Here is a 17212-nt window from a genome sequence, read left to right as displayed (position 1 = left end):
CCTTTTTTTAAACCACACAAATGTAACAAAATGTTATTAAAAAAATTTTTTTTTGATATAATTTGATGCAAAAAAAAAAAAGAAGAAAATAAAAATAATATAACAAAATAATAAAAAAAAATTTATTTAAATTAAAAATGTTTTTAAAAAATTATTATTAAAAGTAACTTGTTTATTTTCTTTTTTTTTTTTTTAATTAATCACTAAAAAAATTCTTTTTATTTTAAAACTAGCTTCATTTTTAACTTCAATTTTAGCTTCATTTTTAACTTCAATTGTAGCTTCATTTTTAACTTCAATTGTAGCTTCAATTTTAACTTTACTTTTTATTCTCATTTCATTTTAAAGAAACTTGATAACTTATAAGGGTTTACATCGTCCTGTAAATGATAAATTAATGTTTATATATTTATAGGAGCAAAATGTATATATATGCATATGTACATGTGTATATATGAACATATTTATTAGTGTGTATATATATACATACATGTACATATGTGTAATGCAGTGCAGAGATACAGATTTAAACTTATATTAACATGTGTACTCTGAGGGTATAAAAAAGCATACCTTTTTTTTATGCTTTTTATGTTTCCTATCATGTGATTCACTAGAGCTAGAGTTAGACAAAGAACGCTTCTTACTTTTTTTTTTTTTTTTTAAATGTTTCGACAGTGTGTTACTTGAATGGGTATCATCACTATTTGAATGTGATGAACTTGTGTATTTTTTTTTATTTTTTTTCTCTTTTTTATTTTTTTTTTTTTTTCTCTTTTTTGAATTATCGCCTGAGGAACTGTCACTCACACTACTGCTATTAATGCTGTTACTGCTACTGCTACTGCTACTGCTACGACTAGTATTACTACTCCCTCCTTTATCATCATTTTTTTTCTTATATTTGTTTTTGTATTCCTTCTTTAACTTTTTTATATATCTTTTCTCCTGTTCCTTTATTTTCTCTTGTCTGTTTCTATTTAATTCCTCTAGATATTTTGCGTTTTCATATTCTTCTAGCATTTTATTTCCCTCTTGATTTTTAATTCGATCCTTTAAATCGTCCCATGTTGGTCTACTCTCTCTGTTTATTTTGTCTAATATAGTTGGCCTGACAAAATAAAAGGTTTTCACATGCACATGTGCATATAACATAATATATATATGTATAAACACGCATAACATATAATATTACACGTCCGAACAATGGTTTTCTCTTAATAAAGAATCAGGTGTAAAGCAGCATAAATACTTGAAGAAAATTTAAAAAAATAAAACAGAATATGTCTAACTATCAGTCACAAAACACAATATATGCAGTAATTGCATATAATATATAATTGCTAATTTTATTATTTTTATTATTTATTTTTTTTTTTTTTTTTTACCCAGTGTATTTTATTCTTTGTATCGGGGCAATTAACCCTTGGGGGCGAAATCCTCTTTGTTTCGGCATAAATATTGTGAACAAGAAAAAAAAAAAAGAAGAAAAAAGAAAAAGCAAAAGAATAGCAAATCAACCGTTGTATAAATGCATACACCAAATATTCTTTACTTTGCAAATATTTTTTTTTGTTGAAAAATTTAGAGCATCAAATGAACCATTAATTGGAAAAATGGTTGCATTAACTTGATATAATCAACATGAGAGGTGGAATTGCTACATACACTACCTATGCACTACACATATATATATATATATATATTTATGTAGGTGTACATTAAAACACTGTTAGTCGTCTGAATTAGCAATTTATTCATCTATGAATTTAAAAAATTACACTTAATCAATAAGGTTATTGAATTAACACATTTTTACTAATGAATTCTTTTTATCTTAATTTTTTTTTTTTTAAATATAAATGCTAGCGAAAAAAAAAATTAAAAAGGATTCCTTGTATTATTATTATTATTATTATTATTATTATTATTACTATTATTATTATTACTATTATTATATATATATATATATATATGTATGCGCCCTAATTTACATGTATACATATAAACACGAAAAACTATTAATAACATATAAAAATAATTTTTTTTATAAAAAGTTAAATGGAAATAAAAAAAATGGATATGTATGACAAACAAAAGAAGACTATTCTCTTATAAAAGCCAAATAATAATATATCCTTATTTTTATTTGTTATCATCAATTAAAAGATTCATATATGTCCATGCACATACTCATAATTCATAAGAAACTTCTGCTTCCTATAACATATATATATACATGAATATTACTGAAAAAAAATTTGTTCATGGGAATCTTACAAATATTCGAACATTTACACATACGTTATACGTACACGAATACATATATATATTTATATATAGATAAATACATAAATATATACATATATTTATGTATATATGTAAGTTTCTTTTTTTTTTCTTATTTATGATTATTCATGCTCACGTAATGTTGCTAAGTTGTAACGCTTTTTGATTCAAAGCTTTTCCTGAATCTTTAACAGCTTAAAAACACAGCAAAAAAAAAAAATTTATTTTTTTATTTCTCTTCTGCTTTGAAAAATGAAAACGCATTACAAAGACATAATATATGAACTAAATTAAAAGTATTTGCATGTTTGTTTTTATCTAATAAGAACAAATTGCGTAATATTTGCAACTTATTAAAGTTTATTTTAAATTTCTTCGTTTTTCAAGCTTTTCCATTTTTGGCTTTCTCTTATAAATTTAAAAATCTACATCATATATTTATATACCTACATATATACATATACAATCATTTTATCAATTTTTTCTTGTGCTTTTTTTACATTTTTGCTTCGTAAAGCAACACAAAATAAAGCAGTATGAAATACATATAAAAATCGGACTGAGCTATTAAAAAAATGCATTTATGTTTACCTATACATACAAAATCGAATAATCATTAAAACGTAATATATTTTAAACAACAATATTACCCTTCCTACGCGCATATAATATAATACAAAATATTTATATATATATATATATATATATATGTATATGTATATATGTATATATATATATATATACATACAATATATGCATATAAAACGTTTAATAAAAAATTACTCAAAAGGGTGAAAATTAAAAATTAAATTGTTTCTTCATACATTGTTTAACATTTTTAATGCATTTCATTTTGCCGTTTTTCTTTATTTAAAAAAAAAAAAAAAAAAAAAAATTCGCATATTATTTTGAAACAAAATTTACTTGCATTGCATTTTGTTGATTTTATTTATTTATTTATTTTTTTTTTTTTTTTATGCCGTAACAAAGATTTTCTTAACTTATTCGATTATTTAGTGCATTTGATTTTGTTTTTATGCTTCTATTTTTTATACTGTTTTTTAGTTTTTCTCCATTTACCTTTTACTTTATTTTTTTTTTAACTCTTCCATTAACAATTCGCATTAATTTTTTCCCATTTTACTTTATTATTACATATACGTACATATATGCATATATACATGCACATACACACATATACACATAAATATATATATATGTGTATGTATAAGTACATATGTACACATGTACACATACATATACTTATAAAATATATATAACTACGTTTATCATTTTTTTAGTCTCATCGCCCTCATTTTTTTGTGTTCATGGAGGTCCCATTTTAATAACACTGTTTGAATAATTTATAAAAATATTTTCTTTTCACCTCTCAAGTCGTACATATTTGATGTGCTGCTTTCCGGCTTTTTTTTTTTTTCCGTAGCGTTTTATTATTATATACGTACATACATATATACATATGAACATTTGTGTATTTATATATGTACATATACGCGAATAAGTACACTCATATATACATACATATATAATACATATTATATATATATATATATATATATATATATATATATTATGTATGTACATGCACACATGTTTAAGCATATGTGAACGGCCCAACGCGCGCACGCATAAACGAGAGTACGTACCTTTTGAGTTTTTTCACAAAATGAATTCTGCCGCTATAGAAGTTATAAATAAATTAAAAAAAGAAGATGATAGTAACAATAAATGTTTTGATTGTGGGATATCAAACCCTGACTGGGTATCAGTAAATCATGGAATATTTTTGTGCATTAACTGTTCAGGTGTTCATAGAAGTTTGGGAGTACATATAAGTATAGTAAGGAGTATAAAAATGGATATATTTACAGATGAACAATTAAAATATATGGATAAAGGAGGTAATAAAAAATTCCAGACATATTTAGAAAATTATGGTATTAATGATTTTATTCCAGAAAGAAAATATCGAACAAAAGCAGCTGAACATTACAGGAAAATAATTCGATCCATTGTTCATAATTCTGATCCACCATCTCCATTATCTCTAGATAAAGGAAAAGATATTATTAATTATGGTGTGAATGAAAATATAAATTATAACGAAAATAATAAAAATAATATGTATAAAGATGATCAACAGAATTTTATTCCATCCTTAAATACATCGGACATTTTGGAAAATGTGTCAGCTACTTTTTCAAATTTCATTAATAAAGCACAAACTATGACTACAAATACAATAAATAATTTAAATAAAAATGAAATTATCGAAACAACAAAAGATACATTAATTAATAGTAGTAGTTGGTTTTCAGAAAAAACAAAAAAAATTGCAGAAAATGTAAGTGATAATCCATGGTGGGAAAAAGGGCAAAGTAAAATAAAAGACGTTACTCAAAATGCAAGTGGATGGATCTCTAGTATATCATCAACTGTATCAAGGACAAATAGCAATTTCTTTTTTCAAAATAATGATTTTAATATGAACAATACAAATACCAATGCAGATGCAAGTACAATTCCAGGTATCCCCAATGCTAATAGCAGTAATAATGAAAATATGAACTTCAACAATTCCAATAAGAATAATGAATATGTAAATTACAACACAAATCATAGTTGAAACTGTTTTATAATAGCCATTACAGTAATATGCGTAGCATTAAAAATGAGGAAAAATATTAACTATATATAGCATTATGTAAGGAGACGTGAAGAAGCGAGAATTGAGAAGAAGCACAGGGGTGTTTTTTTTATGAGACCTCAGACAGTTGACATAATTTTTTTGTATGCGCATATACATACATATATATATATATATATTATGTATAATCAGAAAATATTCTTCCATATGTATACACGCGTAAAAATTCGTATTCAGTGCAATTTTTCATTCCATGTAGCATCCCATATAGCATCCCATATAGCATCCCATTTAGCATCCCATATAGCATCCCATTTAGCATCCCATATAGCATCCCATATAGCATCCCATTTAGCATCCCATTTTACATCGCATTTTTTACCAAACCATTTTCTTCACAATTTATTATGTGTGTTCCAACTATTATTATAAACATAATAACAAAAAATTATGATTTTTTCATATTCATAACAAATTTAATAGATATTTAAACCGAGACCAAATGTGTCGTTAACATAAAAATATCGACCATTTTCGTACATAATTATGTGCGTTATTATGAAAAATAACAAAAAAAGTATGAAGGTGTACACTCTTTTTTTTTTTAAACCTTCACTGTGTTATTTTGCCTTACATTTTTTTACTCTATTTGAATGTAAGTATTTGGTATTTCGTTTTTAGTTAGCTTTTTTATTTTATTATTTTTTTTTTTATACTTATGTAAAATAGCAGTTATGTGTACATTTATAGCTATGTCTGACTTTTTAATTTTCCGCATCTACATATATATATATATATATATATATATGTAATGCTAAATAAGGTATATGTCATCCTAATGCGTCGAATCAAGCTCGAAACGCTTCTTGCACTTTTAACCTCGTTCATTTTTTATAATTATATGTATAAATACTTTACTATTCCTTCAATTTATAGTAATAATATAACACATTTAAGCATTGCATTTATGTATCATTCTAAGTGTGTAAACATGTGCTGCTTTCTCTTCTTATTTCCTATATTTTTACAAACTCGTATTATGGCGCCATTATTCAGTACAAAGAAAGTGAACACGAAATGGACGAGAGAGATAAAGAGTAATAAGATGGAATATCCTTAGTGTGAAATATGATGTATACCATCATTTGAAGTGAACTGGGTAACTAATTAAATATGATCACCCACATAGACTCACGAATTTGCATAGAAACAAATGAATATCTGTTCAAGGTATGTTACATACCTTTATTACAAATGTTGCAAAACGAAAAATATGCGTCATTTAAAAAGGAAGTTCTTTCATTTTTGTAGTTGTTCAGAGAAAAATTAAAACACTTTTTATGCGTCTTTGATATTATATGATAATCTATACAATGAGAAGAAAAAAAAAAAAAAAAAAAAAAAAAAATACTTGTGCAAATTAACTATATAATGATAAAATTGATCTTCACCAAATATATATTCGCCTTCTTTTAAATTTTTCCATATCGAAGAACATAACGTTTTTCATGCAACATATATAACATATGCTACGTTAAAAACGTTCCGCAGTTTTTTTGTAAAATATTTTGTACTCTCTTTTGTGCATAAAATGGCACAAATGTAAAATAAATTTTTGTTGTAACAACACATAGCATAAATTAGCATATACCTGTTCATTAATGATAATCTGTGAGGCAAAAGTAGAAAATTTGTTAATAAAACTGTTACTACATGATGGAGAATAATAAAAATACACTATTTTATTTTTCAAAATTATATTCATATGAAATATACTCGAAATCATGACAAAAGACGCAAAAGATATATTAGGATTAGACACCTCAAAAAACAAATTAAAAACACAATTATTTCCACACAAAAATGTAGACTTATTCAAGTTTCACTATATTCCGAATGAGTAACCGTTGTAAAGGAAACAGTCAAAAAAAAAAAAGAAAAAAATATAGCTAGAAAAAAAAAAATATTATAATAATAAAAAACTTGCAATGAAAAAAAGGCTAAAATAAAAAAAATGAGCCAATAAAATAGCGAGAAAAAAAAAAAAAAAAAAAAAAAAAAAACTTAACAAAAAAAAGGAAAAGCTATGATCAAATGAACAAATTGGACACGATAGCTAAAAGAAAAAATATTTGAAATGAAAAAAACAGCTAAAACCCGAAATGGACAAAAATAAATTTGAATAATCGGTGGACAAAAAAAAAAAAAAAAAAAAGTATCTATAAGTACAAAATATATAGAAATAAATAAAATAAAGCGGTAAGAGGGAGAACAACGGCAAAGAATAACGTACAACAAAATAAAGCAATATAGAACAAAATAAGACGAGTCTATATTTTCCAAAGCGGAATAATTAAAACAGTCCCGAAAAGGATACAACAAAATTAATATCAGTAAACAGTTTTTTATATCTTCAAAAAGAAACAAATATTATAAATTAATGTATTATCATGTACCAAAGTTTTATACGTTTATACAAACATTTTAAAAAATTGTAAGTTTTTCACTTTTGTACTCTTTCTTTCTTTTTTTTTTTTTTTTATTTTCCCTAATGAAGGAAAAGTACATATTATTCATTTATGTCCAGATAGTTTATTTTTTTTTGTCCTGGAATACTGAAAATGTAAGGGGACAGCATGAGAGAGGAGGTAAAGTAAGTGACCTCATAAGAAATTTTGAAAGCCTTACAAATGAAAACAGTACATCTTCCATCTCGAGTAGAAGGAATCCGTCTGCTATCTCGCATGAAAGAGATACATCTGGTACCTCGTACTTAAGTAATCCTTCCACTGACTTCAATACAAACAACCCATTCGAAAAAAATTCTGACAATGGAGAAAAATTATTAAGTAGAAGAAGGGATCTTGAATATAATGAAGGGGAAGGTCCATCTTATGTCAATACGAACAGAAAATTTTCTCCTATGAACAAAACACAAGAGTTCACTGCTACCAATGGTGATGACTACGATGACGACAATGATGATTATGATGATGACAATAAAGATTATTTGAAGCAAAATTATGCACAAGATAACTTATCAAAAATGTACTCGCAGCAAAGTCGCGATGTGGATGATGAATACGAAAGGACAGATAAGAAAGAAAACTTTTATTTAGGTAAATCTTTTGATAATTTTAGGAAAAATTTAGGACTTGGTATAGATGATTTTAAACGTAATTCAGACATTTATGATAACCTAAATAATCGTTACAGTAACTTATCAAATGGATATGATGGCACAGATATATATGAAGATATCCAGTTTTTAAGACCACAAAATGGTGAAAATTTTAACGCTGCTTTTATACCTTCAAAGTTAGGCAGTAAAGCTGAAGCAGCATATCAGAATTATAAACCATTAAATGAAAGCAGTAGCAGTAGTACTTATAATGAAAATATAGACGATAAGTATAATTATGCATACTCAGTTAACCCTATATATAATAGTATTCCAAGTAATTACCAACATAGTGATGATACGAAATATAAGGAATCTCCCCGTCGTTCCTCGTTAAATTATGGATCACGCAGAGATAACGCATATTCAGATGTAAATAAAAATGAACATATAGATGAAGGTGTAGATGCAAGTGTACATGTTCAATCGGAGTACTCTTTACCTGTAGATAATATTTCCTATTTGCACACGTATAGAGGGGGTATAAAACCAAACGATAGTGAAGACGATTTTAGAAAAAAATTATCATCACAAAAGGAAAATGAATCAAGAGAATTTTATAGTGTACTAAAAAATTTGAAATCTGATGATAGTAATAATAATGAATTATTGAGAAGAAATAAAGAGCATCAATATGTGGCAGAATTAAAAAGGAGAAACGATAAAAGGAATGGGTTCTTTCACAGGTTTAGAAATAACAGTAATAATAGGAACGAAAATAATGACGTTACCAATAACCGCATAATTGATCGCAATAATGAGGTTAGAAAAAAGAGATTCAATTTTAAAGGAGGAAAAAGTCCATCTAACAGTGATTCTACACAAAAACAAAGAGAGTTCGATAAAGTGAATTCAAAAAATGAAGGGAAATCAATAGAACCACTAAATGTATCAATTTTTAATGCATACCAAAATAATTTATTTTTAAGGAAAATTCTTCGATCTGCTTCTAGCAATCCTTTGAAAAACTTATTTAAAAGTAACAGTAATACAGATAACATCATATCAGTAACAAAAGAACTACAAGAAGCCGCAGAACAATGTATAAGTAAGAATAAAAATAAATTAACAAAATCATTGTTAATGAAAGAGTTAGCATTTAATGATGTAAAACTTTTAAAAAATTATGATTATGCAATGTCTTATATTACTGTTCACTGTAATTCGAAAAATAATAATACATGTCTAGATATTAAACCGATGGCATATAAAGAAGAGGATAAAAATGCAGGAAATGTTTTATTTAAGTTGCCTAACACATACATTTTGAATACATTCGAATTTATGCTATCAAATACTACCATGTGTCGCACTTTCAAATCAGTAACAAAAAATAAAATAAGAGACAACAACGTGAAAGCATCTGATATTATTTTGTTATTTTCTAATTCTTATTTTAAAAATGTAAATCCTATGTTAGTTAATTATCTTATAAATTTTTTAACAACTAAAAATGAAATTTATTTGAAGAAATATTACCTTGCTGTTATGTTGACGTTTGCTCCATTTATTAAACCAGCATTGAAGATATATTTGGGTGATAGATATATGAAGACAAACAAATACTTAATGGATACAGAGATTCAAAAAATCTTCACTGATTTATTATTTGTTTCTTTACAATGGATTCAAGCATTTCAAGATAGATATTCGGATGCAAATAATACGATTATTATGTATGTATATAAATCAGTTACCTTTTCTAAAAATGCAAATGTGCTATATTCTGGCGTGTTCAAATCTTTAGAACAAATTTTATATCTTCATAGGATACGTAGCGATATGGAGAACAATAATACAGACGAGAGGCATAAGATGATAGTTAGCACTATTATGAAATACCTGAGGAATGCATATTCCATCTTGTACTCTTAGGCATACACTGTAAAGCATATATCACGCATCATAAAGAAGTTGTGGTTTCTCCTTAACAGCAAGGAATAGAGGGAAAATGGTTCATTACTAATGCCTATTCATTATGTAATTTGCCCTTTCGTATTGACGTAGTATTATAGCGTTGCATTATAACACATATTTCAACAATGCACCTTTTGGATCCTCAAATGTTCATGACTCATCACGCATTACAACCTAACACAAATTATAACCCACCACGAATTAACCTCTCCCATTGGAATATTCCATATGGGATTACCCACTGCTGAAAAACTTTCTACTATACCGCAATATCGACCACCTATACTTTGAGTACACGTACATGTATGTGCCGCTGCACATATATATATATATATATATATATATATATATGTATATATATATGTATATATAGCCATTTATTATACAGTGAAAACTAAATTATCATTGAATAAATTTTTGTTATTACTACTTTATTATTTTATTTTTTCAACTTTTTCAACTTTTTCAATTTTTAAATAAATTTTTTAAGTCAACCAATTTATCAAAAAGGGCCAAGAGCTAGTTTGACTTTTTTTAAAAAATGACCATTTAAAGGAAAAATACATAAACACAAAAAAAAAAAAAAAAAAAAAAAAAAAAAAATATGAACTATTGCAAAATTAAACAAAATATAACAAAATATGGCGTAAAATGGAAATACAATATGCCATAAGTTAGCACTTTTTTAAAATAATTCTTCCAGTAAATCGGCGGGCAACTGATCCAACATAACCTGAAAGGGGGGGGTGTAAAGCGTAAAAATATGTGTATACGTGTAATATAAGTATATATGCATATATATATATATATATATATACATACCCATGTATATACTACCAACGTTCGGGCCAAATAAAACAATATGAAAGGGCCCCGTGTTAGCAAAAATGCACACTCTTCCCCCTTAGGATGTGTTCTTTTTCGTTACGCACAATTAAATCCTCATATGGCTTTTTTTTTAAGATTTCCTCATTTAGGTTTTCCTTAAAATATTTCTTATGTTTCAAAATATGCTGAATAATTTTCTGAATGTAATCTTCATCTGTTACATTATCTGATGTTTTGTTCATAAAACGTTTAATCTTTTTTAGATATGTTCTGTTGTTCAAAAGTTTCATTGCTTCTTTTAAATCTATTTTTTCTGGTAAGTCATCAACTTCGTTGTCTTCAAAATGTTTATTTAAAGAATCTAATGCCTGATCAAAAGAATTTTTATTTTCATCCTTGTTTTTATTTATTTCCCTTTCTTGCATATCATTAAATAAATCATTATTACTTGTGAAAAAATTTTCCTTTTCCATATTATTCATTCTGCTTATATATTCATTTGTGCCCCCACTATTACTATTGCTATTCCTATTACTGTTGCTATATGCACTAATGGACGATGATGAGCTATCACTACTGCTAAAATGCAAATTGTTCATATTTTCAAACGTGTCATAATGATCATCACATGTATATACAAAATTTAACATGAAATCCTTAAAATCATTCCATAATATTATTAAATTCTTCTGATCAATATTATCAGTATTACTTATGTTTTGTTTTAATAACAAGTCTTTGTTTAAATTTAAAATTTTTCTCTTAACCGAATCATGTGGTTCCCATAATCGGAAATGTTCCATAGATTTGTGCAGCAAATACTTCAGCTCATTTGTATCTAATGTATTTAATAATTGTTTATTTATATTTTTTTTATTTAAAAATTTTCTGTTTGCTAATATCAGTAATTTCATTTCTTCATCTCTCAAATGGAAATCAAACAAATAATACCTTATAATAGGGTAATTATCAAATTTTATTTTTTTTTTTTCACAAATATATATTTGTATTAACCTATTTCTTAAACTGTCTTTTGATATTTCTACTGGTAATAAAAAGTTCCTTTTGTATATCTCTTTTTTTAGCTCCTCCATTGGCATATCAGAGAAATGAGAAAAGTCAAGGGTATCACTATCACCCTTTAATAAGGCACTTATCATAACATTATCACTTTTGCGTAATTTTCTCTTAAACGGGGAGTTGTTGGTTTCGTTCTGTTTGTCACGATCTTCTTCCTCATCCTCTTCCCCCTTCTCCTCGCCTCCATTCATATCCCCCTTTCGCGAAGATCCTAAACCTCCACCCCATTCCAAGTTCTCTTTTTCATCATTTGGAATAGCCCGACTTGATTCCTTTTCATTCAATTTAATATGTTCTTCTGTATCACTTAATCCTTTACCTTTTTTGGAGGTATCCTTAACACTTGTTCCATTTGAGTAGAAATCATTTATATCAGTTTTTAGGCCAAAAAGTTTAGAATAAAGCAGCGATTCTTCTTTTCTTATATCATTTGTCCATTTCATTCTATCTTTATTATTTTCAAAGTTTTTCATAATTACTGTATTTTCACATTTATGTGCAATATTACCATTATTATCGGCATTCTCCCCACCTGTATTTCGGGCAACGTTTAACATCTTCCTCTTTTTATTCTTTCCACTTTGACTATTTTGCGCGTCGTTATTTCGAACGGATTCACTTTGGAAATTGTTCGTTTCTTCATTTCCACTAAAAATTTCGCTAAGTATACTATTCATTTCATCAGTGTAATGATTTTTTACGTTCTTTTTAATTTTCCTGTTCTTTGTTATTCCTTTATGCCCTTTGTCGTCATGACTATCTGTACCTCCCCGTTCATCAGTATCTTCGTCCTTATTCGCATCGTCTGGGGGTTCTTCATAGACTTCCTCCTGTGCCTCTATACTACTTGAATCGACATTGAAAACGTCATCATAATTTTCATACTCATCATAAAGGCTAGTATCATCTATGATTTTTTCCTTTTTTTTTTTTTTTTCCTTTTTTTTTTTTTTTTTTGCATCATTTTTTGGGTCAATTTTTGCTCCCTTTTCTTGATTGCTACTTTTGTTTATCTCTTTTTTATCCTCTCCGTCTGATGTGGAATTATTTTTTTTGTTTTTTCCTTTCTCTTCCACCTCTTCCTTGTATTCTTCCTTCTCCCCATTGTTGTGTTTCAGACATCGTACCATTTTAACCTTTTTTCCTTTATTGTATACTTCGCTAATATCCATACTCTTATAGTTTCTATTATTCATTAAATATATTTTGCTAGGCCTATTACCAACATTTTTCTTAAGTTTTACATTTTTTGTCAATTTCGACCTTTCAATTTTAAGATTGTCCGTATTTTGGGGAAGCTGCAAATAATTTTGTTGACTTGTATTTCCACTATTTTCATTATTCATGTTTTCTTTATTTATCCCTGTATTTTTATACATATTTTCTGAACTATTCTTTTTTGCTTCTTCTTCTTTTGTAGGTGGTTTTTTCATATGTTGGTTAGGTGTCTCATAGGACCACCCCTTGTTGTATGTTTTTGCTTCATTTTCTGAAGGTAAATTTAATAGAGTAACATTTGAGTTCATCAACCTTTCTTGAATAGATTGCCTCTTTAATTTCATCATTCGAAACCACTTAATTTTTTCTTCTGTTATGGACGAATCGAGGGTGAGATTAAAAAAAATTAACTTCTTATCCTTTGAATTATCAGACGTGTGGATAGCAAGCTCATTATCCTCCTTATGCACTATATCGATGTAGTCTTCGCTACGGTGGTTACCCTCTCCTTCTTCATCTATTTGTTTTTTTATAATTTTGTCGACATATACAATGATGTTCATGTTTTTCTGCAGTATTAATTCTTTGTCCTCTTGTTCATGTAGAGGATACGAGGGTAAACCGATGTTTATGGTCAATTTATTTTTATGTAGGAGTGATAAAATTTTTATAAAACGATTATTTTTATCTTTTATATAAACATCACAATCAACAAAAACACCATATTCGTGCACTGACGTAATTCTTCCTCTTAGTTTTTTCCCTGTATAAATATTTTTTAGTAATATTCCTACAGGATTTATTTTTTTTCTTAGCTCTTTTGTGTCTTCATCATCATCATAATTGCGGTCAGACACGAACGAATGAAATTGCTCTTCCTCATTGTTAATTGTACCCTCTATGCTGCCTACACTACCGACTCTGCTACTACTGCCAGCGTTGCTACTATTGCTAACCCTGCTTATCCTGCCAATATTGACAAGGTCATTTGGCACAATTACATATTTAATTGGGACGTAATTTTTATATGACGGGGGATTTTTGTACCCTATATTATAATATTCCTCGTAATGTTCTTCATTAATATTAAATAACTGTATATATCTATGTAATAAGAATTTATAATTTTTATTTTTTATAGCCAAATACTTTTGCTCTTTATTTATAAAGCGTACAATAACATCTCCAAAAAAATTTCCTTTCTTGTCTTTAATAAATATAATATATTTATCTATAATTTTATAAGGCTTAAAAAAATCTTTTATTTGGGTACTATCAACATGAAATGGCATTCCCTTACATAATACCAAACAGTTGTATGTGGGTGATAATTTTTCTTCTACTGGTAAAGGTAAAATATTTTGATTAATTAAATTTTCATTTATATTACTTGTACCTATTGCTTTTATATCTGCTTTTAATCGTTCTTTATTAATATCATCAATTAATATTTTATTTATGTCTTTATTTTTTAAAAATTTACTATTTTTTACCTTAACATTGTTTCCGCTATATTTCATTCTTCTTTTAATATCTTTTATACTATTTCTTTTCATAGGTGAAAATGAGTACCTGTTTTTCTTTTTTTCTTCTTTTTCCAACATGCTATAATTTTCTGTAACATCTATTTTTATATCATTTGAATCCTTAGAAATATTTAAATATGTTATCTTACAGGTTTTTAAATTTCCATATATACTATATGACCTTATAATATTTATATTAAGAAAAGAAAAAAGAGCAGATAAAATTATTACAGAAATGTACACGCTACTCATATAGAATATAGTTCACATATACCTATTTATACAGCATTTCTCTTTGCACATATATATATATGTGCTTTATTTGAATAAAACGACTATGCCTTTATATAAGTGTGGGTACATGTGTATACATGCGTTTACGTTCCTACCGTCCTTTGAATACACCTAACCCTAATTAAGTATACAAAAATAGAGCTATGAATTTACACGAAACATATAATTCGCACATATAGCAGATATTGAAGAAATACGCATTTTTAATCATATTGAAATGGGATGAAAAAATCTCCTTAATATCTTTTACTTGTGATAAATGAAAAAAAGTCTTCTACACGTAACCTTTTTAAAACTGTGTACGCGATTCTTTTGTTAAAGTTTTATTCTTCCAAGGAGTGTTCATAATTTTTCTTTATTTTTCTCTATTTTTCTCTATTTTTCTCTATTTTTCTCTATTTTTCTCTATTTTTCTATGTTTTTCTCTTTTTTTTTCTTTTCCTTTAGCATATACTACCTTTAAAACGTTGAAAATAATATATTGGTTTAAAAAAGGCAATTTAAAACCATATAATTCTCACCAACTTTGAAGCTTATTCTGAACATTTTTTTTCGTTGCGTACATTTTTATTTTAAAGTTGGCCTATTTTTCTATAAGTATATCAAGCTTCTAAAATTATTCATTGACAAAGAAATTATTCAAATGAATTAATATTTTAATGAGTTCAATTTTGCAAGACTTTTTTTTTACCCTTTTTTATTTTCAAAAAAAATTTGATAAATTATTCTTCTCTTCCTTTATTACACAAAATAGTAGTAAAGGAAAATAAACCGTACATTTAGTTTAATAAGTATATACATACGAGAAAAAACACAACTATGTTAGTTCTCAGATGTTTATTAAAAATTTATATCTCAACGTAAATTTTAAAAGTTGTAACAATGTAAGTTCTACTAGTAATATACAAAATAATTATTATTACAACTTGAAAATTTGGTTACCATAAATTATGCAATCGAAAAAATGAAGATATACAAAAAAAAACACTAGCACATTTTACTAAATATAACTTAAGCAACTTCATCTTCGAAGAAACAACAGAATTACACATGCATTTATAATTTTTAACATATGAATTCACATAAAAATATATGTAAATTATTTGCTACAAATATAGAGAATGTGATTACAAATTACGCATTTCCCCCCTTTATAACAACTAAAATTATTATATATTTTATACGTGTATAACTTCAAACAATAATAAAAAAGAATTCATAACTCTCTCAATTTGGTTGTTCAAAAGTTACAAACATTTATTCTTTATATTTTTTTTTTTTTTTTGAATTTATATTTACCGAAAAAGAAGTTAAGAAAAAGAAATGATGAAGAAACACTTATGCGTTCATATAAATATTATATCTTTTTTATTCAATTAAATGTAAAAGCATATATACCTTCCCTCCTTATAAAAAATGTGTTCCAAATCAACACATATGAACAATTTTAATATAAAAATAACGCATTTCATCAAAAGTAGATTTATACAAGTACATAAATTTTCAATTTAAAAAAAAAAAAAAAAATTTGTTTAATTTTTTATCCAACTAATAATATTCACATTCTTCCTTAATTTATTTTATATTTCCCCTTCTCTTTTCTATTTTTATTTTATCTTTTCCATATTAAAAAAAGACCGTGTAATAAAAAAAAAAAATTAAATTCTCTTTTTTTTTTTTTTTCTTTTTTGGATTAATCAAAAATACAATTTTAGCTAGAAAAAAAAAAAAATAAAATAACACTTCAAAGAGAATTACAATATGACAGGAATAAAAAAAAACTCATTAATACATTTTACATATACATAATATATATAAATATATGTAAACTCTTATAAAAACAACTTTAATAATCCTTAATAATACATTTTACAATTTTTAACTTAAATCATAAATAAAAAATAATGATAAAATTGTAAATGTGCTTTTTTATAATATTGATTAAAAATTTGATAGCATTTCAAAATATCATTTATATAATAAAACAGTTTTTTTTATTTTAATTTTGTTAATAAAAATTAATATAATTTAATATGATTTTAATACATTTTTTTTTTTTTGCTAAAAAATATTCTATTTTCATTATAATTTTTAAATTAAAATTTATTATAAAATAATAGCCACACCCCACTAAAGATTTCTTTTTTAATTCTGCATTTTCGATATATTTACAAATTCTTATAATGCAAAAATTTTATTTCACCATTATGT

General features: G+C 26.0%; 4 protein-coding genes across 4 annotated transcripts; 2 read left to right on the top strand and 2 right to left on the bottom strand.

Annotated features, from left to right (window-relative positions):
* Nucleotides 1-332: 332 nt before the first annotated feature.
* On the bottom strand, nt 333-1456 carry MKS88_005821 (uncharacterized protein; the record flags this gene model as incomplete). Its single annotated transcript, XM_067219119.1, has 3 exons — nt 333-380; nt 574-1111; nt 1389-1456. The coding sequence occupies 3 exons, from the start codon at nt 1454-1456 to the stop codon at nt 333-335; spliced, it is 654 nt and encodes a 217-aa protein (XP_067071026.1).
* Nucleotides 1457-3976: 2520 nt separating this feature from the next.
* MKS88_005820 (ADP-ribosylation factor GTPase-activating protein 1) lies at nt 3977-4936 on the top strand (the record flags this gene model as incomplete). Its single annotated transcript, XM_067219118.1, has 1 exon — nt 3977-4936. The coding sequence occupies one exon, from the start codon at nt 3977-3979 to the stop codon at nt 4934-4936; it is 960 nt and encodes a 319-aa protein (XP_067071025.1).
* Nucleotides 4937-7508: 2572 nt separating this feature from the next.
* On the top strand, nt 7509-10013 carry MKS88_005819 (uncharacterized protein; the record flags this gene model as incomplete). The annotated part of the gene is made up of 1 exon (XM_067219117.1): nt 7509-10013. The coding sequence occupies one exon, from the start codon at nt 7509-7511 to the stop codon at nt 10011-10013; it is 2505 nt and encodes an 834-aa protein (XP_067071024.1).
* A 727-nt stretch (nt 10014-10740) lies between these two features.
* On the bottom strand, nt 10741-14959 carry MKS88_005818 (RNA-binding protein; the record flags this gene model as incomplete). Its single annotated transcript, XM_067219116.1, has 2 exons — nt 10741-10788; nt 10988-14959. The coding sequence occupies 2 exons, from the start codon at nt 14957-14959 to the stop codon at nt 10741-10743; spliced, it is 4020 nt and encodes a 1339-aa protein (XP_067071023.1).
* Nucleotides 14960-17212: the final 2253 nt, after the last annotated feature.

This window comes from Plasmodium brasilianum, chromosome 14 (genome assembly GCF_023973825.1).
Source record: "Plasmodium brasilianum strain Bolivian I chromosome 14, whole genome shotgun sequence".
Lineage (NCBI taxonomy): Eukaryota > Apicomplexa > Aconoidasida > Haemosporida > Plasmodiidae > Plasmodium > Plasmodium brasilianum.
The sequence above is the reverse complement of the archived record's forward strand: the minus strand, read 5'-3'. Positions and strand labels throughout refer to the sequence as shown.